Source organism: Octopus bimaculoides, chromosome 27, assembly GCF_046866305.1.
Source record: "Octopus bimaculoides isolate indiv1 chromosome 27, ASM4686630v1, whole genome shotgun sequence".
Classification (NCBI taxonomy): domain Eukaryota; kingdom Metazoa; phylum Mollusca; class Cephalopoda; order Octopoda; family Octopodidae; genus Octopus; species Octopus bimaculoides.
Genome location: NC_142954.1, coordinates 645,001 through 667,500, shown reverse-complemented (window position 1 = coordinate 667,500; position 22,500 = coordinate 645,001). Strand labels below are relative to the sequence as shown.

General features: G+C 38.5%; 1 protein-coding gene across 50 annotated transcripts in view; it reads right to left on the bottom strand.

The window, feature by feature from the left end:
• The window catches only part of LOC106870514 (RNA-binding motif, single-stranded-interacting protein 2), a 161,213-nt gene that overhangs the window by 89,794 nt on the left and 48,919 nt on the right, over positions 1-22,500 (bottom strand). For 6 of the 50 annotated variants that reach the window (XM_089343701.1, XM_089343687.1, XM_089343688.1 and 3 more), the window contains one exon: positions 1,641-2,013. The exons of 32 other annotated variants lie outside the window; for them this stretch is intronic. In XM_089343701.1, coding sequence (XP_089199827.1) covers positions 1,641-2,013 — 373 coding nt within the window. Of the gene's footprint in view, positions 1-1,640; positions 3,590-22,500 lie in introns of those variants that run through there. 12 more of the 50 variants (XM_089343726.1, XM_089343731.1, XM_089343727.1 and 9 more) reach the window with 5 other exon arrangements.

Below are 22,500 nucleotides of genomic sequence, written 5' to 3'. Positions count from 1 at the left end.
ATATATATATATATATATAGATAGATAGATAGATAGATAGAGAGAGAGAGAGAGAGAGAGAGATGGACAGAAGTGTGTGTTGTAGACAGATTGGGATATGTGTATTGTGTGTGTGTGTATATACATATATACACACACAAAGATAGACTAGTAAAATAAGAAAGATAGTCGTCCCGCTCCTTATACGATTATATTATAAAAACAAAAGAAAAAGAGACAATAAAAACATTTGCTGAATTCAACCGGAGTTAACACAACACCTAAATACACACACACACTTGTATGTATGAGTGTGTGCGTGTGTGTGCAATTAGTGAGAGCATCAGTTTGCTGATCTGTGCAATTATTAAATGTACAAGTGCGATACATGTTCCGATGAGACAAGACAATAGATAAGCAATGGGCTAAAAGAGGAAAACCAAAATAATAATAATAATAATAATAATAATTCAAGAAATAAATGACATGATTTCTTTGGTCTAAACAAATGAAATGTGATGGGGCATCTGTCCTGGTCTTTAGTAGTTAATGGTAGCAGCAGTAATTGATGATAGATAGTTCTTGTTGCACGAACTGTGGTAGGGTTAGAGAGAGAGGAAGAAAGCACTAGAATTCACTGCACTGAGGCCGTTTTTTGTGTGAATAATGAAGCAACTCTTGTGTAGTACAGCTGTTGAATTAGTGTGAGGCAGTTTATGGTTTAATAAATATACAGAGAGACAAATCCACACTGATTAAATTGGGTGTACGTTACGAATTAATATATATATATAAAACATAAGTGTATGTTTTTAGGTAAGCCCCGAAATATAAAGGTGTGATGTGTGATGGGAGTAGGTTTCCGATGTCTGTATAATTTAGGTCTCTCGTTTTATTTAGCAGTATGTATATAAAGCGTATATTTTGATAACTCACTACCGTGGAAGTGTCTATATACACATGCACCCATAAATTGGCATAACACATTTATATATATATATATATATATATATTGCACACACATTAACGTCCATGTTCCATGCTGGCATGAGTATATATATACATATACACATTTTATACACACATGCACATTATAGATATATGTACACACACATACTTGTCATTACATGACACAGACAAATGTACGTGATGTATGCGGTACTATTGTGAAATGTGAACTATTGAAATGTATGTATATATAACGGTGAATGTATGTGACCAGTGTGTATATATATATATATATATATATGTGTGTGTGTGTGTGTGTGTGTGGTTTTCTATGATGTGTAGTGAGGTGTAAATGAGACGTGTGTGTGTGTGTCTCGATTATAGTTTTGGTGAATTTAATGGAAATGGACGAGAAAAAGGCTGTGGCAGTGACAACCATAAAGCATACAAGTGCTAATAGGGAGAGAGAGAGAGGGAAGGATGGAGAGGAGCAGTGGGAGAGACAATTGTGTGAGGTTGGAGGAGGTCGGGACCAGTGAGAGATACGGGTGGAGAGAGATGATGGGTACATAAAACTGATAAAGCATCAACCTAGACAAAATATATATATTACAAAAATATATATCGTAAAAAAAAAAAAAACGTTACATGTGTAGTAAATATAGCTGTGTGTGTGTGAAGAATATGGTTATTAGAGTGAATTTTTTTTTTACCTTTCCCCTGGGTGAGCCGGACATGGTGGGAGAGGGTATCACATCAGGTTTGTTCTGGTTGGTAGTAGTCCTGTTGGTTCGTCCTCCGCTGACACTTGACGGCGCCGACATTCTAGCTCTACTATACTGCAGATGTTGTTGTTGTTGTTGTTGCTGTTGTAAGTGGTAATGTGGTGGTTGGTGTTGGTGGTATAGATGATGGTGTTCGTGTGCGGGGTATTGATGGTGATGGTGTTGATGGTGGTGTGTCTGTGGGTGTTGCTGTTGTTGGTGTGGTTGTTGTTGGTGGTGGTGGTGGTGGTGTTTGCTGTCTATCCACCTGTGTGCGGCTGTAGGAGGCACTGGCCGGCTGGTCATTCCATCGGTTTTCTGGCTGGTTGTAAAAGATAGTGGTTATGGAGTAGCTTAGAGGTAGATAGATGGCTGGCGGAGGATGGCAGGATAGGGTAGACGTGTGTGATGACAGGCAGATCGAGAGAGATATTTGGGACAGAGATCGTCGCTTTCCAACTAGACAAGAACAGGGAAGGATGGATAGAAAGATATAAAGATAAACAGATGGACAGACAGAATAGGTTGATGATCAGAGACGATAGGGTGGCTAGTTAAGAAAGGGAATAGATGGGTAGGTGAGTAGATGCTGATGATGGGATAAAATGGTGGCAAGGCCCGTTTCTTAAGCTTCTAATTTGAACTTCACGCAGTGTGTATGTGTACATGTAATAGATTGTTTAGTGTGTATGTGTGACAGTATGAGTGTGGAACAGAGAGAGCAGTGTCTATCGACACTTGCCGTTCACACACAAACATACACTCACACACACACACAACATACACACAATATAATATTGTATGTAGTACAGTGGAGAGTATATTGAGTTAGGGCGGTAACACACAACTGACAGCAGTGTGTAAGAGGCCACCACTTTTTACATTTCGCCGCCGCCGCCGCTGCACTCTATCGTAGAGTTTATGATAGGAAAATCACAGGAGGGGAACACACCACCGACTGTTAGTTGTTAAGTGAAGAAAGAAAGGAAAGTCACTAATTATTATGACGATGATGAAGGGATCAACAAGAAAGGGAGAGAAAAAAGACAATAAGAAGTAAAAAAAAATAAGGAAAACAAAACAAGAAATTAATGCAGGAAGTGAGAATCAACCAACAAACTAGTAGCAAGCGACGAGGCCAACAGCTCCACTCGGTGCTGTGGTTTGTAGCAACAAGAGAGGGAGGAAGAGAGTAGAGTGAGAAGCAGGAAGCTAGAGTGTGAGTGCGGGTGCGGAGATAGGATGACGAAGTGGGAGGGAAAGAAAGGAAAGGGAGCCGATGGAGGAGGAGGAGGATTGTGACAGAGGGAGTTAAGTAGGGGAAATATTGAGAGTGAGATAGGTGATGTAGAAGGAGGGAATGAGAGAGTGGAGAGGAGGACGTTGGTGAAAGAGAGAGAGAGATAAACAGAGAAGTGAGAGAGAGAGAGGACGTTGGTGAAAGAGTTGGAATGTGAGGCGGGAGAGAAAGACACGGCTATAATTGAGGTGGGGAAGAAAGAAAGATGGTATCATGTGTTAGAAAAAGAAGGACTAAGTCATGTGTGGCTGGAGAGAGAGAGAGGGAGGAAGGGAGGAATGTGTGACATGGTGAGTGAAAGTAATTTTGTGCTACATGGACAGAAGAAGGGGGGGAAAACGAAGTGTGTAAAGTGATAATAGAGAGGGGGGGATGAGAGAACAGCAGAAAGGAAGAGGAAAAAGAAGTAGGCAGATATATAAAGAGAAAGGAAGGAAGGATGTAGAATGAAGAGAAGAATCTAGAAGAAGAAGGGAGTCACCCACTTAGATATATTGATAGAGTAGGAAAGCGCGAAAATAGGAGAAGATAGATATATGTGTGTGTTGAGGCGCGCGCACTTGAAGATATAATTGTCTGAGGGAAATGTCCGAAATGTGGAAAAGCAGCAAAAAGGAAGTAAGAGGAAATAAAGTGTGTGAGTAACTGGGAAGGGATGAAATATAGCCTTTAATCAGCATCACTATGTGGTCCCTCGTTTGAAAATAGTGGTACAATTTTGAAAGGGATTTGTCTGTCGGTTGATCATCAGGTCGAGCGACTGACTACGGTGAAACTCCTTGATATGGTGAGAGCCTGGATAAGTAAATTGGTCAGCAATACATGCAACATGTTCCCCCACTACTAATCTACAACGCCATATAACATGCCTTGGTTGTCATACGAGCTTATCACAAATGACATATCTCCATGTAACAGAATACATGATCTCGCTGCTACAATACATCCCAAACGTATTTTGGCCCAACTTGTCTTGATTACCACACTACTACAGTCCCACAACACACCTTAACTGTCATACTACATCACAAACAACTACATCTTACATCCGATCGATGTCCCCTACCACAATACCATATCGTCAAAATATATTTATATTCACAATTTGACCTGATTACCCACAACATATCCTTCCTTACAACACTTAAACCCCATCAGAATCTCACTGTCACATACCTAAAAACAAGAATAGAAAAGCGGGTGGAGGGTGGTGGCGTTTAGAACGTCAGAAAACATTTGCGGAATTTAATTCCTGGCCCTCAACGTTCTGATTTCAAATCCTGTCGAGGTCAACTTTGTTTTTCATTCTTTAGTCGAGTTCTGTGTCAGTTTTAAAAGCATCCTAGATGTGAATGGAATTATAATAGGACGCCAACTAACATCATCATGTGCTGGAATACATTCTCTCACGACATCCCGTCCCAAACATGAATTTCGGCCGAGTAACGAAAAGATACCTCACAGTATGTGGACACGATCAGACTACACACAGCAACAAACATCGTTACACGATTCTCCAATGCAATCTACACAGTATTGTCCGATCGTCACAAGCACGTACTCCTAATTACTAACATCACCTCCATTATTAATACACAAAAACACAAGCATCACCTTTCCATAGGCACCATGGCATGACATTTTGGGACAGTGGGGAAGAGTCGGTTACATCGACCCTAGGGCTTGGTCCTTTATTTTATCAACTCCGATAGAATGAAATGCAAAGTAAACCTCGGCAGAATTTGAACACAAAATGTAAAGCTGGAAGTAATTCCACTAAACGTTTTGTCAGGAACGGTAACGACTCTGCTCGCTCGCCGCCTTAGCAATAATAATAATAATAATAATAATAATAATAATGGTTTCAAATTTTGGCACAAGGCCAGCAATTTTGGAGGATGGTGTTAGTCGATTATATCGACCCCAGTGCTCAACTGGTACTTATTTTATCGAACTCGAAAGGATGAAAAGCAAAGTCGACCTCGGACTGACGGACGAAATACCACTAAATACTTTGGCCGGCATACTAACGACTCTGCCAGCTCGCCACCAAAATAACAATCACCACCAGTATTCACGCAAACACCATGGGAACAAGCCAAACGAGGACAGTTCCATACGACCACTAAGACTGCGAGAAAAAACAGCCAGATTTCTCTCAAAAAGACTTATATAATCTTAGATTATGTTTGAAAGGCTGGTCACGGCTAGAATGTCTTGCTCAACCGCTTAAACACACAAATCACCTTCGCAACATCCCAAAACACTACTACAAAACCGCTGGCCAATGAGGGAGACTCCTCGCAGTCATTCAGTTTGCTAGAAATAGCAGCCATATCTTTCTCTAATAACACATCTTTAGGGGAAATAAACCCCTATATATTAGATTATGTAGTCCTAAAAAGACAGTACCTGAAAGATGGGCTGGTCACGGCTGGAATGTTCCGGATGAAAGGTTTGTTTTATCGTAGCTGAACTAAGGCTATCAAAACTGCAACAATGTCTCAGGACTCTTCCAACAGCACCAACCTTAGGAACACTCTCCTGATCAACACAGACTCCAAAACAGATTATTTATTCATTCATTTAATCATCGTCGTCGTCGTCGTTTTAACGTCCATTTTTCCATGCTTGCATGGGTCAGATGGAATTTGTTCAGGCAGATTTCTGTTGCCAGAAAGAAAATGCAGGGGGGAGCAGCTGACATTTTTCAGCTTGAGAAACACTGTCCTATTTGATGTGAGAGAGCCCCAATATCAGTGTTTCGCAACTGGGATCCATAAAAGATGCTGTTGTTAAAATCTCCATGAAATAAATCAGTTTTACTTCTACAACACAAAATATTTTAACAATTTTTTGTTTTAATACAGTTCCTAAAAATACTTAATAATAAAAATTGGGGTTTTTTTAAACACTGGACAGCTATGAGTGTCCACTCCAGCAAAATAGGAATCGAAGGGGTCCAGAGATGAAAAAAATAGTAACCAAATCTTCCTCAAATCACTCCCTACCAAATGTTTTGAATGGTCACAGTTAGACTACCTGTGACCAGAGCTCTGCTCAATCAGGGTGGAATTAGGGTTAAAGAACAACTACAGCCATTATAGAATCCTGTTCTCACTTCTAAATTCTCTACAAGAAATAGAATACAGTAAAACCATGAAAGTTGAAGCATCTGGAATATGGGGAATCAGGGGAGGAAGAGAGAAGGAGAGGGAGAACGAGATAAGGAGAGGCAAGAGTGGGTTGAAGGAGGAGCAGGGGAGGGAATATTGCAGAAGTTAAAACATCACAAAGTTATTTTATTCTGTAAACCAGGGTGGGTGGGGGGAGCCTTTTTTTTTAGTACCAAGGGGGTAGTTGTAAGTGCATAAAAACAGACGGGACATTTCTGTTCTGAGGAAAATAAAGCATCATTGATTGTACAAATTTATAGTTTTGCAACTTATATTGAATTACTGTTTTATTTACTCCCAAGACTTAAACCATTTTCTTCATCATGTTTTTTAGAGGTTTTGTCAGCTGGCGGCTTCAAGTTTTAATGCAGGCGAGCAGGGTACTTCACCGCCCCTGGTCTATACAGATCTATTTCTCTATCCCAACCAGTGTGTAATGTTGGGTTGCATTCATTTGCTGAATAGTTCTTTCATCATTATTTCAGATAGAGAAAAATCTATACTTCACTGATGAAGTCATAACAAGGCTGAAACATGTCTCGAGCTATCTCCTATGAATCAAAATCAAAATCAAAATCATTTTGAGTCATTGACTAATATTGTCTTCTCTCTCTCCAATGTGATAATACTAATTTTACCGTATTCTCGTATTCAATTAGGCTGGAGGGAAAATAAAACATCACAGCTGCACTCACACGTGCATGCACACACACACACACACGCACACACGCACGCACACATACACAAATCAGGGTGGAAGTGGCAATGACTGCTGTAATAGAGATGGTCACATCTTTCTGTTCCACCCAACATTTTTGCAAAAAAACAACACCAGCAACAAGAATGCCAACAATTTTATCAGCCACAGAATGCAGTAGTTTTTCTTGTTTAGCCCCAGGCCAGGCCTGATCGTAAAGACCAATAATCAAAATCATCCCACCCATGACCAACCAATACTTGTTTCAGACAATCTATCATCTTTCTAATATTCTGTGTTATAATCTTTTCTTCCTAAGGTGTGATTTGAGGGACATTTGGCTGCTACTTCTAGTAGGTCAAACAACCAGTTACAGACGCCTCCCCTCATCTGTTCTAGATCCGTGATTCAGTTTGCTGTTTAGCCCCAGGTCAATCCTAACCCTGTCAACTCATGCTCAAAGGCATTCTACTCGTCACCGTCCTACTCTCTCCTTATTTACAATAGCAGAGAATGATCTGAGGGAGACTTGGCTGCTATTTCTAACAGAACAAGCAACCACATATATTCATGTTGTACAGGCTTGCATGTAAGGAATACAGTTCATTAATTAATTTCACACCAATAATTAACTAAAACAGTCAGAGACCCTAGTGTTTTACAGGCCCAGGGTACATAAGGAATTAGGGTATATTATTAATTAACTTCATTGCAGGATTGGTTTAACCATTTTGCTACCAAACTGCCACTCCTGGTTCTGTAATAAAAAACTTCCTCTTTTAAAGCCATCTAATTAAAACTGTGCTTTAGAATTTCATGTTAATTTATCTATGTTCCAGACTTCGGCTTAAGAACAACAAAGTTATTTTACTAAATTCCTTCAATATTTTCAAAATTAATTGAAACAAAAGTATGGTAACAAAAGAATTAATGAAGACTAGAACTGCTTTGTCTCTCAACCTATTAGAAATAGCAGCCAAATCTCCTTCAATTAATCTCCTTTCATTAAACCTTTAACATTCAGATTCCTCTGTCAAATGTAATGCTTATTTATTCACATTGTTTTCAATTAATCATACATTATTTCATAGCTTTGAGGTTTCAATGATGTGAGAGGTCAGATATGGCCAGTTTGAACTGGATCTGACCAGTTTAACCCTTTAGCATTGAGATTATTCTGCCAAATGTAATGTTTACAATCTTTATTTTTATACAATTTCAAAAAATATTTAATTCAAAAAATATAACAGGATTTTTAAAACATCAAATGGCTGTGGGGATCCAACCAATTAAAACAGGAATCAAAGGTGTTCAAAGCTAAAAAAAAATGATTGAGAAAAATAGGATTTCAGTGGTTTCCAGCCGAGGGTCCATATGATCCTTGGGGATCCATTTAGGATTTTACAAAAATTTATCTGCAATAAATTGGTCATATTTCTACAATACACAAAATGTTTTCACACTTTTTTAATACAATTCCCCAAAATATTTAATTATAAAAATATAATGAGACATCTTTAAACATTGAATGGTTGTGAGGTTTCATCCAATTAAAAGAGGAACCAAAGGGGTCGATAGAAGCATTGGGCTTCAGTGGTTATCAACTAAGGTCCATGTAAGATTTTGGGGATTTACACAAGCAAAATAGTACATAGGATCCACAATAGTATTTCAAAGGTCCATGAAAGAAATTTTGCTTTCGATGTATTTATTGCAAGAAACAGCCAGGTTTCTTCTTCTGATGTTTTACATAGGGAATGTGGGAATAACAAAAGGGCAATTTCAAAAGAAGTACCTATAAGACTAGTTTTTAAACAGTGAATGGCTGCGAGGGACTACTGCAATAAAATAGGAATCAAAAGGGTTCATAGATAAAAATTTTTTTAAATGGTTGAGAAACATTGGTTTAGATGGATAAGAGCTGACCTAGAACTAAACCATAAAAGCAACATCATATATATATATATATATATATATATATACATGTAGACACAAGCAAACAGGCTCTCTCTTGCTCTCTCTATCTCACACAAACACACACACATATATACACAGGAAATAAAATTATAGATGGAAGTTGATTACAGTAGCCGTTACAAGCCAGTGGCTGCTGCTGCCAACTGTGTCAAGGACCAACCAGTCTGCATCATGAGAAACATCTTTAGGCCATTAACTTCAGGTCACAAGATTGGGAAAGTTTTCTGGTGCAGTGACAAGGAGTGACAGGAGTTGATAGCAAAAAAGAGTACACTTGCTGAGAAACTCACAGCCATTGTACAAACAAAATATTATGTTTCCTGAAGTCTGAAGTCGGTTAAAATAAATACTGAAGTAGTATGCACACACACACACACACACACATCTGATAAAATTGGCACTTAGAATTTGCACTTATAAGATAGCAATCATGTTCTGCCTACGCTTATGTACATGCATATAGATAGATAGATAGATAGATAGATAGATAGATAGGTAGATAGGTAGGTAGATAGATAGATAGATAGATAGATAGATAGATAGAGAGATAGATAGATAATTACACACACACGTACCTATATATGAATTTTTGATTTTGTCCTGCTGTGTGGCACCTTGGGCAAATGTCTTCTACTAGTCCTCAGACCAGCTTAAAGCTTTGTGAGTGGATTTGGTAGACAGAAACTGAAAGGAGCCTGTTGTAGGCATGGCTATGTGGTAAGAAGCATGCCTCCCAGCCACATGCTTTCAGGCTCAGTCCCACTGCGTGACACCTTGGGCAGGTTTCAGGCTATTTCTGCCTCTCTTTAATACTGGACATCTCGTCTGCTAGAGATGGCAGTAGCATTCCACATGAAAATATTTGTACTCGTCTCTATTTTAGATGAGAATACCACATATATATAAACACACACACACATACTATATATATTATGTGTGTACATATATGTGCATGTATATAAATACACACACACAAATATATACACAGATACATATAGAAATGTATACACATACATGTGCAAATTTATCATAACACTTACATACACACATACATGAAAGAGACTTTATAGAATTACTTGGTAATGGCTGATATTTCATCTAAAAGGTATTGATTGACCACAATAGTATGAGTGTAGATACAAAGCAATGAGATGTGTTTATGGAGGACGGGGCAAGATGTTCTGTGAGAAAATAAACCACAAACATGCCACCATTCCAAAGATCTACAGGCAAGGAAAGGGATGATTTCTTTTTGTCATCAATGACAAGCATGTCAATAATAGTAATAATTAAATGATGACAGCACAGACAATGATAACAGTGATGATGATGATGGTGGTGGAGACAATGACAATGATGATAATGAGGTGGTGGTGATGACAACGATGATGATAATGATGACAATGGTAATGATGATGGTGATTATAAAATGACGGCAGTAAAGACAGTGATAACAATGTTGATGAAGATGATGATGATGATGATGAGGAACTTTAGAATGATTCTTTGAGGTACTTTTAGGAAACCATTTGAAAGTCCAACGTTGTGCAGACACTTCACCAAGTGCCATTGAGCCTGCTAGAATTGGCAGCTAAACTTCCTTCCTCAAATTCTGTCCTAATGCCTTAAGACGGCTTCGGAAGGAAGGATGGTCCCATTGGACAATGTGGTCCTTGATATAAAAAAGAGGAAAGAAGAAAAAGATAGCTTGATCATATTTCTGGAACAGTTTTGATTGTAGACCTACTCAGTCAGGACTGACCTGTGGTTAAATAAAAGCAATATTTTCTATGAGATGACCCTGGAAGGACATCTGGGCATCTTGATTGGGTTGGCCCTGCTGTGGTTGGGTGTAAGCGAGGGAACTGCACAGTTTCGTACTTTGAAGGGAAGGAAGGAGGGAGGGAGGTAAAGAACACCATGATGATGATGATGATGATGATGATAGTGATGATAACGATAATATGTATTGCACTCGTTATTGATATTAAAGACCAAGAAAAAAGCAAACAAAGACAAAAGTAATAGGGGAACAACAACAACAACAACAACAGGAAAAAACTACAGTAACAACAAGAACAATAGAACCCATTAAAACACACACACACACGCATGCATGCATGCACCCGCACACACGCCTGAAAAAGGGGTCATTTGAAAACTGATGAAACAGACTATGTAATAAGTTGCACTTTCTATTTACTGCAGATAGAGGGGGAGGGGGGAAGAGGGGACAGGACGGGACGGTGGGGGGGGAGAGTCGGTTAGGCGGAGGAGGGGGGTAGATGCATGTGTGTGTGCGTATGTGTGTGTGTGTGTGTGGTATGGAGTAGGCGGGTGTCCAGCTACATAGTGAAACACTTATTTGTGAAATGTTCAATAGCTATCGATATTTTGGATCCAACCCAAACAACACAAAAGAGAGAGAGAGAGGGAGAGAAAGAGGGAGAGAGAGGGGGGAGGAGAGTGAGTGGGGGCGGGGGCGATAGGGAAACGGAAAAAAAAGGAAGGTGGGAGTTCAAGATCAATGCACTGACTTTGAGCTTGTTCTTGTTATCAACATCGTTATCATTATCATCACCACCACCACCACCACAACCAACACCATCATCAGCATCATCACCAATACCAATATCATCCCCATCATCAACATCCTCATCACTGCCGCCACCACCACCACCACCACTATTATCATCATCATCATCAGTATCAACATCATCATCACCACTGCTATCAGCATCATAAAAAACAAACAAATCTTTTCCCCATTTTTATTCATGGTTGTAATTAGCCACCATCTGATGTAGTTCTTGGCCTTTGTTTCTCCTCCTCCTCCTCCACCGACCCCCTTCTTCAACCCTCTCTTTTGTAGTAGTTAATAGTAGTAAGTAGTGGTGGTGGTGGTGGTGGTGGTGGTGGTTATTGTGCGTTCATTCTTCCACTTAACTTTGATGATTGTACCTGCCTAACTTTACAATGAATCAATAATTCTATGTTGGTACTTTTGCTCCTTGCAGTTACTCTACCACCATACCACTAACGGTCTCATCATTAAACCTCAGACAGCCATACCTCTATACCACTAACAGCAATGCTACGCCCATGACTGCTCTACTATACCATACTATACCATTAACAGTTATACTATATCACTGACAGCCATACTATATCACTGATAGCCATACTATATCATTCACTGCCATACTATATCATTCACTGCCATACTATACCAGTAACAGCTGTTCTATACCACCAACAGTTATAACATTGGCAGCCATACGCCTTAATCATACCATTCGGTTGCTACCATACCTCAACAAAACCTCTTTTATTGTATTCTAACCCAACGAAACCACCCTGTGCTCAAACGCACAACACAAGGGTAGGCATTGTTATTTAATATTACATCACCATCATATCCACCCACACATTGAATAACAGAGTTCTCCACTCCTCTAAGAGGGGATGGTCGTGGATTGGAATGCTTTTGATCAGGACTGGCCTGGAGAGAGCAAACCAACAGCAATAACCTACTTCCAGCATCCATCCATCCAACGCTACACAACATATCAGAGAACGTTCCATTTCTTTTGTACTTACATACATTATGCATGTATGTGTGCATGTGAGTGTGTGTACACATGTATGTATGCATGTATAGACGCACACGCAGACACGATATGTATTCACTAATATACAAGTGCATGTGTAGCTACGTGGCTATGCAAAAGTCATGTGCTACGGTCCCTGTGGAACTAATTCCACTATCCCCTATTCTCTTTGTTTGAACACATTCATCTGTGTGTGTATAGGTGTGCTGTGCATATATTCATACATATATTATATATACATATATGTTCATATATATATATATATATATATATATATATATATATATATGAACATATAAGTATATTCATATATATATTATACATATGTGGGTGTGAGCTTCTGTGTGTGTATATATACACACACATATTCATAAATATATATATATATATATATATATATATATATATATATATATACATACATAATTTGTACATTATATATATATATATGCATGCATACCTACATGTGTGTATGTGTTTCTGTGTGTGTGTGTGTGTGTGTGTATAGACATGCGCACATTATATCAACAATCTGGAGAGTGTTAGAAAATAGCAAAAAATATCAAAATGGCATTCTTTGCTGACAACTTTAAACAGCAAAAATAACTAAAACAACAATCAAGATATATATATATATATATATATATATATATATATATATATATTAAGATTATGCATACATACATATATAGGCACACTCCATCGGTTACGGCGATGAGGGTCCCATCTGATACAATCAACAGAACAGATTGCTCGTGAAATTAATGTGCAAATGGTTGAGCACTCCACAGACACGTGTACCCTTAATGTAGTTCTCAGGGAGATTCAGCATGACACAGTGTGTGACAAGGCTAGTCCTTTGAATTACAGGTACTACTCTATTTTGCCAGCTGAGTTGACTGGAGCAATGTGAAGTAAAGTGTCTTGCTCAAGGACACAATGTGTTGCTGGGAACTGAACTCACAACCTCACGGTCATGAGCGAAATGCCCTAACCACTAAGCCATGTCCCTTCACATATATACATACATGAGTACATACATATGTATGTACACACATACATATGCATGCATGTACGCATAAGTTTGTGAGTATGTATGTATATATGTGTATGTATATATGTGTATGTATATATGTGTATGTATGAATGTGTGTGGTGAGGAGTTTCAGTGGCACATTCTCAATTATATAATTGTCTGTAGGAAAGACCCACCAGGTGTAAAATCTCTCTGGTAAACGCTCCTGTGTGCCTGTCTGCCTGCCTACCTGCCTCTTGATCACTGACTGTAAAAAAAACTGAAGTGTGGCAACACGAATGCACCCAAGTCGATTGACACTTCTAAATTAAACTCCCCTGAAAAGCTTGGACAATACAAGAAGCAGTTGAAGCAATCAACCTAAATCACAGTGGTGATCCACATAGGCTCAGGGACAGGAAGTGCAGAGTTGTACAAGCGTGTCCCCTGGGATGATGAGATGAAAACACAATCTTGAGAAAGCTGGCAACAACAGAACATGAATGAGTACAGTAATTATGGACTCCCAAGAAAACCTTTGGACATAAACTTGAAGGACACAATAAATGCATTGTGTAAAATTTTCAGTGGAAAGCACTCATTGCTTTGGAAGTGTCTGAACATAGAGAAAGACAATGATGAGGACTACATCAGATATGCTGGTAGATTTAACAGGGAATGCGACAAGTTTAAACTGGACAAATTAACGTCAGATATGTTCAAATGCCTGATTTTTACATAAGGACTGACTGCCAAAAAGGGCGCAGAAGTTAGAACTAGAATTCTCATGAAACTGGAACAAAACCAGTTTTGACTGCTATTTCTAGCAGATCATATGACCATATTGCAGCTCCTTTGTCAGCTTGTATTGTGAGTTTCATGCCTTTTCTAAACAGTAGCAGTGTAAAGGATGTGGTAGGCAAGAGCTTATTAATAGCTCTATTGTGTTTGTCACACTTATCGAGGATATTGCTGTTGTTTGAGGTCAGACTTGCATCAACGAAAGATATGATAAATGCAAAAAAACCCAAGAGAGATTGATCACTGCCAGATAAAATCAATGATAAAGCTACTTTGAACTGTTTGGATCACTTAAAGTCATTAAATCTATATTCCTTCCAATGGAGGCATAAATGTTTTATCAGTTTTACTCTGTGGAAAAGACATTCTGTGCGTTTCGGTGATGGTCAGATATTCTTTAATCCGTTTTATTTGTTTCGGTTATTTGACTGCAGCCAAGCTGGAGCACCACCTTTTAGTTGAAGAAATCGACCCCAGAACTTATTCTTTGTAAGGCTGGTACTTACTCTATCAGTCACTTTTGCTGAACCGCTAAGTTACAGGGACATAAATACACCAACATTGGTAGTCAAGTGTTGGTATGGGGGTGTGGGAACAAACAGACACAAAGATGCACACAAATATACATACATACATATATATACATATATATAATACAAATGATATATGAGCATATGCATGTATAGATACATATATGTACATACCTACATCTACATGTATATATAGATGCATATCCGGAGACAGGACGTCAGAAAAAGGAACGGGAACATAAAGCACAAAAACGGACTTTGTTTACAGACAACAGACGAGCCATTTATGGAACTTTGCCTTCATCAGCTGTTTAGGACGGAAAGGTCATAGCTGGAGAGGCTTTGGCCATAAACCTCATTATGGGCAGACTGTGGTGATGGTAATAGTGGTGGAAGAACAACAACAGTAATCTTAAATCTACCCCCTAAATCTACAAACTAAAATATATCCCAGACTTCACCTTGACAAATTGCTTGAGAAGATTCTGGAAAGACTGCCAGTATCTGGATACGTATCTCTAAATAATGGTCTTCCATGTGGGCACGGCGCCAAAAAACTGGTACCGTTTCATATGTAACTGATTGAAGCAACTCTAGTACTTCACTAGTTTGTTGGTATGACTCCAGAGATATGAAAGGTAGAATCTGAACTCACAACATAAAGGATTACAACTAATTTCTGTAAGGCATATAATGTGTCTATCTGTTGTTTCTTTTATGGCATCACCCAAAATAATGGTACCACCCAAACAATGGAAGCACCCAAATAACAGCAGCACCATTTAATGCTGTGTTATTATTACTATTATTATATTAGAGGTCGATAAATTAAGTACCAGTGAAACATTGGGGTCGTTGTAACTGACTAGTCCCCTCCACCCAAATTCCAGGCCTTGTGTCTTTACTAGAAAAGGATTATTATTATCATTACTATTACTATTATTATTATTATTATTATTATTATTATCATTATTATTAAAGCAGCAAGCTAGCAGAATCATTTGTTGTTGTTGGAAAGGTGACAGGCTTCCACACAGTTTCCACTTACCAAATTCATGTACAAGGCATTGGTCAATCTGGGGGGTGATAGATGAAGACACTTGCACAAGATGCCACACATTGGAACTGAACTCAAAACCTCATGGTTGCAAAGCAAGCTTCTTAACCGCACAGTCATATTTGTGCCTAATAAGAAAACCAAAATCAAACTCACGTTTCATCCGATTTTTTCTTGTGAACACTCCACCCTCTGCAAATCATACACGTCCATCTTACATTTCACCAATTACTAAAGACTTTTGCTTTCTCCGCACATGTTTCATCAATTATTATATTCTTCTGTAGAAGAATATAATTACATTGTCTATCTTTTTTTTTGTTCAGAGACAAAAAGCTCTTTGTTTTCCAATGAAAGCAGTAGATTTTTTTCAAACTTATTTTTCTTGTCCTACTCCAAGTCGCTCTCTTTCTACGATCCATGTTGCGCTGATGTCAGTAGCCATCTACTAAGCGTTAACCCATCTGAGTATTCATTCATGCTTTTTTCAAAATTCATGTCTACTTCAGCATCTGATGCATTAATCAGGCTCTGCACCATTTCTTCACTTAATCTGCATAAAACTGCATCAGCCAAATGCATGGCAGGGTATGTACAGGCAGAGGCATGGCTGTGTGGTAAGAAGTTGGCTTCCCAACCATATCGTTCCAGGTTCAGTCCCACTGCATGGTAGCTTGTGAGTGGATTTCGTGGGCAGAAACTAAAAGAAGCCTGTCGTATGTATGTGTGTATATATATATATGTGTACACACACACATGCACAGGTATGGCTGTGTGGTAAAAAGCTTGCTTCCCAATCATATGGTTTTGGGTTCAGTTCTATCGGTCTCCTTTTGTTGAACTGCTAAGTTATGGGGATGTAAACACACCAACACCGGTTGTCAAGCGGTGATGGGGGGAGGAACATGAACACAAAGGCACACACACATAGATATATATATATACATATCTATATACACAACCGCAGTTTAATGATTGAAACGAGTAAAAGATAAATGATGGAGAAAGTTGTTTTTTTTACTAGAGAGCTGCTTCTGTTGCCTAATATGTATGAAAATGAGGTTTGATAAATATAAAGGTCATCGTTAGGAAAATTTAAATCACCACAATAATCAATTGTCAGAGATTTTGGAGTGGGGAGGGTTATTATCTCAGGTTTTCCATCTTGAAGAGTACACCTGACCTAGAAGATATTATTCACTTGATTAGAATCTCTGGGAAGGAATGGAAACAATTCAAAAATGATTTCTGACTAAATAACAAAAAGAAAAGACTTCAGAGTTGCTTCCCTTCCAATCGCCCTCTCTTTCTCTTTCTTTTGCTCTTCCATCTTTAATCTTTTACTTGAGTTAATCATTGGACTGTGGTCATCCTGGGGCACCACCTTGAAGGGTTTAGTCGAGCAAATTAACCCCAGTACTTATCTTAAGTCTGGCACTTATTCTATTGGTCTCTTTTACTAAACTGTTATGTTGCAGGGATGTAAACAAACCAACACTGGTTTCCAAGCAGTAATAGGGGGGGGGGGGGTCAAACACAAACACACACATATAGAAGTGAGCGCTGAAAAGTTCCTGGCTTCAAGGGAATCGCGAAAGGCCTGGTTGGAGGTCCAACCTTCCATGTTGGAATTCATTGACCCAGATTTTCTATAGCTGGGTGCTCTTCCTGTCATTAACCCTCACCTGTTTCCAAGTAATATTTCCGCCGAGATCGACTTTTGGAATCGATTAAATATGTACCAAATGAGTTGTACCTGAAATTCAAAGGGTCAGCTTTGTCACATTCTGCATCATGCTGGATCACCCTGAGAACCACTTTAATTTAAGGTACACGTGTCTGTGGGGTGCTCAGCCACTTGCATGTTAATTTCCTGTGCAGGCTGTTCTGCTGATTGGATCAACTGGAATCCTCGTCCTCATAAGCAGCAAAGTGCCAGTACCAAAAACAAAAAAAAAATACTTGGTGTAGGTGTAAGAGTTGACACACCTTTCTTCTTTAAAGACGGGGTCAATAGTCTGAGACAATTATAAACATGTTTTTATATAAACTCATCTGACTCACATTATGGAATGTATTCGGTCACTCGATCTAAGTTAAATAGAGGGATGTGTATATTCATTACAGTAATGATATTGTGTTGCAGTCTGAGCTAAACTAATAATTTTGTTGTGGCAGGGGATGCCGGAGGCAATGGTGTCAAGGCAAAACAATGAGAAGGCAGCAGTAAGCTGGCGGAAATGTAAGCACACAACGCAAACTGTTTAGCAGCATTTCTTCTGGTTCTTTAGATACTGAGTTCGAATCTCACCAAGATTAACTTAGCTTTTATCACTTGGGAATTGATAAAAAAAAAGTGTACCAGTCAAGTACTGGGGTCAATGTAATCAACTTGTTCCCTCCCCTCAAAATTATTGGCTGGACACTACGACAGACCAGTGTTCCATTCAAAGTTATGTTCGGATCCCAGTCACTTATAAGCCATGGAAACTAGGGAACCAATCTTATGACCCCTAGGCTATAGTAGAAGACACTTGCCCAAGGTGCCACGCAGTGGGACTGAACTGAGAACCATGTGGTTGGAAAGCAAACTTCTTACCATACAGCATTGCCCACACCAGTCTTATGCAAGGTAAAAAAAAAATACCTGGAACAGGGTTTGAACTCATAATATATTCACCTGTTGTCCAACCACGTTTTGCAATTATATTGTTATGTTTTTTCTCACCTCTCTTAAACCAAAGCAAAAAAATCTGTCTCTCTTTCAAGCTCTCTCTCTCTCTCTCTCTCTCTCTCTCTCTATCTATCTATTTATCTATCTCTCTCTCACATCCATCCATTCTGTAAGTTTCAGGGCAGTTGCCAATGAGAGCACCTCTCACAAATTGGTAAATTGCCCATTTTGAAACACTAAACAAATTAAGTCTTTGTGTTTTGGGTTTTTTGCCAATTAAGATCAATAAGTTTTCAACAATTATCTTTCAGTCTTGGAGACGATTTTCTTCATTTGCTTGACATGACTGTCATAATTAAACATATTAGCAATACCTAATGATCATTAAGTCCAATGGCTGTGGAGTCAGGAATGCTTGATTACAAACAGTGTGATGATGAGTTCAAATGGTACTGTTGCCGTTGTTGTATCCTGACTAAGGTGCCTGCTGGGCAAGGAACAGAATCAAACTTGCTGTAGTAGAACTGTCTGATAAAAAAGCAAAAACAAAAACAGGTTTCCCATCTACTTCATAGTTGAGTGCTTAGCACTAGGAAGTATATATAGCTGTGAAAACAATCACTTGAATAACAAGTAAGTACTATATATTAGTATGAATGAATTAACTGCAAAGATTTACAATGTAAAGTGATATGGCAAATACACACACAGACTCATTGTGAGTGTGTAGGTAGAAGTATAAAGCTTCCTTCTTGAGTCAGGTCAACTCATAAGGGCCAGTTTCCATGACATGCATATTCCCCACCTAGATGGGATGCCGGTCTGTTGCAGGATTACTCATATTTGCCAGCTGAGTGGACTGGAGCAATGTGAAATGAAGTGTTTTGCTCAAGAACACAATATGCCAGCCAGTTCAGGGACCAATAAGGGCTGCAATAAGGGTGGATCACTTGCATAAAACAGCAATGCTTGGAACTGCTTGAATACTCCGGAAGGTGCTTGAAAAATAAGAGGTGTTACCTTAGTTCACTGGTAGTGAACAGCTGACACTGTGGTACATCTCCAGCGTTAGAAGCTGTGCAAAGACAAGAAATAATAATAATAATAATAATAATAATCCTGTCTACTAAAAGTACAAGGCCTGAAATTTGGGGGGAGGGGACTAGTCGATTACATCAACCCCAGTGTTTCACTGGTATTCAATTTATTGACCCCAAAAGGATGAAAGACAAAGTTGACCTCGGTGGAATTTGAACTCAGAACGTAGCAATGGGTGAAATACCACTAAGCATTTTGCCCAGTGTGCTAATGATTCTGCTAGCTAGCTGTCATAATAATAATAATAATATGTATACAGTGAGTTTCTTTGCCCTAGGTGTCATGAAGACACTTGGCAATAAATGGAAACAAAACTGCAAGAAGAAAAACTCATAATAATAATGATGATGATGATGATGATGACGATGACAATGATGATGACGATGATGATTTTCTTTTTTTTATTAACCATAGGGCATTGACTGAAGGGGATATTTCAAGGACAAATGATAATTGTAAGATAACCATGAAGAATACAGAAGGAAAACGAAAGAAGAAAAGAAACAAGAAGACAGGAGACAAAGAAATCAATAAGAAAACAAGATAGATAGCGACAGATAGAGGGAAAGACAGAGAGAGAGAGAGAGAGAGAGAGAGAGAGAGAGAGAGAGAGAGAGGAAGGAAGAAAGAAAGAAGTAGCAAATGTCGAAATAGGATTAAACATTTTCATTTCCCAACATGGAACTGTGCTAAGTTGTTGTAAGACTGACGAGAATTCTTCAGACAATGCAGAGCAAAGATTGGGAAATGAATGGAAGGGGGGAAGAAAAAAAAAACCCAACAAAGAACAGACATGGAATCCAGACCGATTGTACTGAGCACAATTATAGAAGAGCAGGAGTGGAGAATGGAAGTGTGGTGGGTGGGTGTTAGTGCTACGATGGAGTGGTTGAAGAACGGCAGTTGCAGAGTCTAATGGAACATCTGAGAGCATTTTTGAGAAATGTCCAATGGCAATCGCTGCCTCTTCTGTTGTCAGTTCATTTTGACGATGCAACATAAGTTCTTCCTTATACATACATACACACATACATAAATATATATATATATGTATGCACACAGACGTACATATATATATATAAACATATACAAATATATATATATATATATCTATGTATGTATATATGCATATATATGTGTAAAAAGGTTGAATTATATTTCGTCCTTCAATTTGGAGGATTCCAAAAGAAGATTTCTAATATAGATTCTCCATATTTTGCTGGGAGCTTACTGGCGCAAGTTTGCGAATATGGAAATAATACTTGTATACGGTGTGTTATGTGAATTTATGGAAAGGAATCCCATAAAACTCAACAATTTTGTTAAAAATGGAGAAGAGAAGATGTCACAATTTAAAATTCTCTTAAATTTTAACATCTCTTCTCCACTTTTAACAAATTTGTATATATACATATGTATATATATATATATATATATATATATATATATATATATATATATATATATATATATTTGAAGAGGCCAGGATGATGCAAGCAGGGCTCAAGAGATATTTAAGGAAAAATGTAAAGACTGAGAAGGTGAATGACAAGGACCTTTTTGTGTGCACAGTCTGTGACAGACCATGTCTGTCCTTGGCTGGCCTCAAATCTCACCTGCGAACCCATGGAAAACAAACCTCATCCAGCTATTCTGATTATATGTCTGTGCACACGTTTGAATGTGGTGTGTGCCAGAGGGTTTGCAAATCCAATGGGGGTCTTAAAAGACATGTTAGGATCCACAATGAGCAGAACTTACTTGCAGGTATTGGTAGTGCAAATCAGTGGTGCAATCTGTGTGGGTGTTTTTTCAAAACACTGTCTGGTTTAAAAAGCCACATCAGACGCCATGAAAGGGCTAAGGTGTAGGTGCAGGAAGTGGTCAAACTCTGTTTAAGGAGTAGACAACCACCATATATATATATATATATATATATATATATATGTAAATAATTGTTACATGTTATTTACAGATAAATTCCTCTATTTACATAATATCAAGGTTTCTTTCTTTTGTTGTCTTACCTTTTCTATCAATATATAAGATTGGCACTTTCTTACACAGCTGTCCTCATCCATATGCATCACATGACCATACCAGCACAGTCTTCTCTCTTGCACACCACATCTGATTCCTCATATGCCTAACTTTTCTCTCAAGATGCTTACACTTTGTTGAGCATGTACACTGACATTGCACATCCAGTGAAGCATTACTGGCTTCATTTCTCTCAAGTCTACACATGTCCTCGGCTGTAACAGCCCATGTTTCATTGCCATGCAGCATAGCTGTTTGCACACAGGCATCAAGCAATCTGCCTTTCACTCAGAGAGAGAGGCCCTTTGTTGTCAGCTGGGATAGGAGCTCTCTGAACTTTGTCCAGCCTATTCTTATTCTCACAGCACCTTCCTCATACAAAAGTTAGTTTCCCTGTTAACCTTCCCTTACTTAGCGGTCATTCTAATGGCTTTTTTGTCTTAATAACGGTCAATCACACAGTAATTTCCCTTGTTTAATGGTCATTTCCCTAAGAATTTTTCATAGCACTTTTCAATGGCCAGATAACTGAAGAGATGGCGGTGTGGGTTTCCGCCCCGGCATCCAAAACTCAGAGTTTTATCATGGTTACCGAATAAGTGTCACATATTTTTACAGGTTCCTGGATTAGTTATGTTTAATAAGAAATAACTTATTTACGCAAGTTTTAAGATCTTTTCCTTTGAAATAGTTGCCTCATACAGCAATATACCACTTTTGTATATGTATATATATATATATATATATTGTGTGTGTGTATGCCTTATATCACATCTAAAAATACTGTATGTGCAAGTAACCAACAGGGTATGTGTGTGTGCCAGTATTTCAGT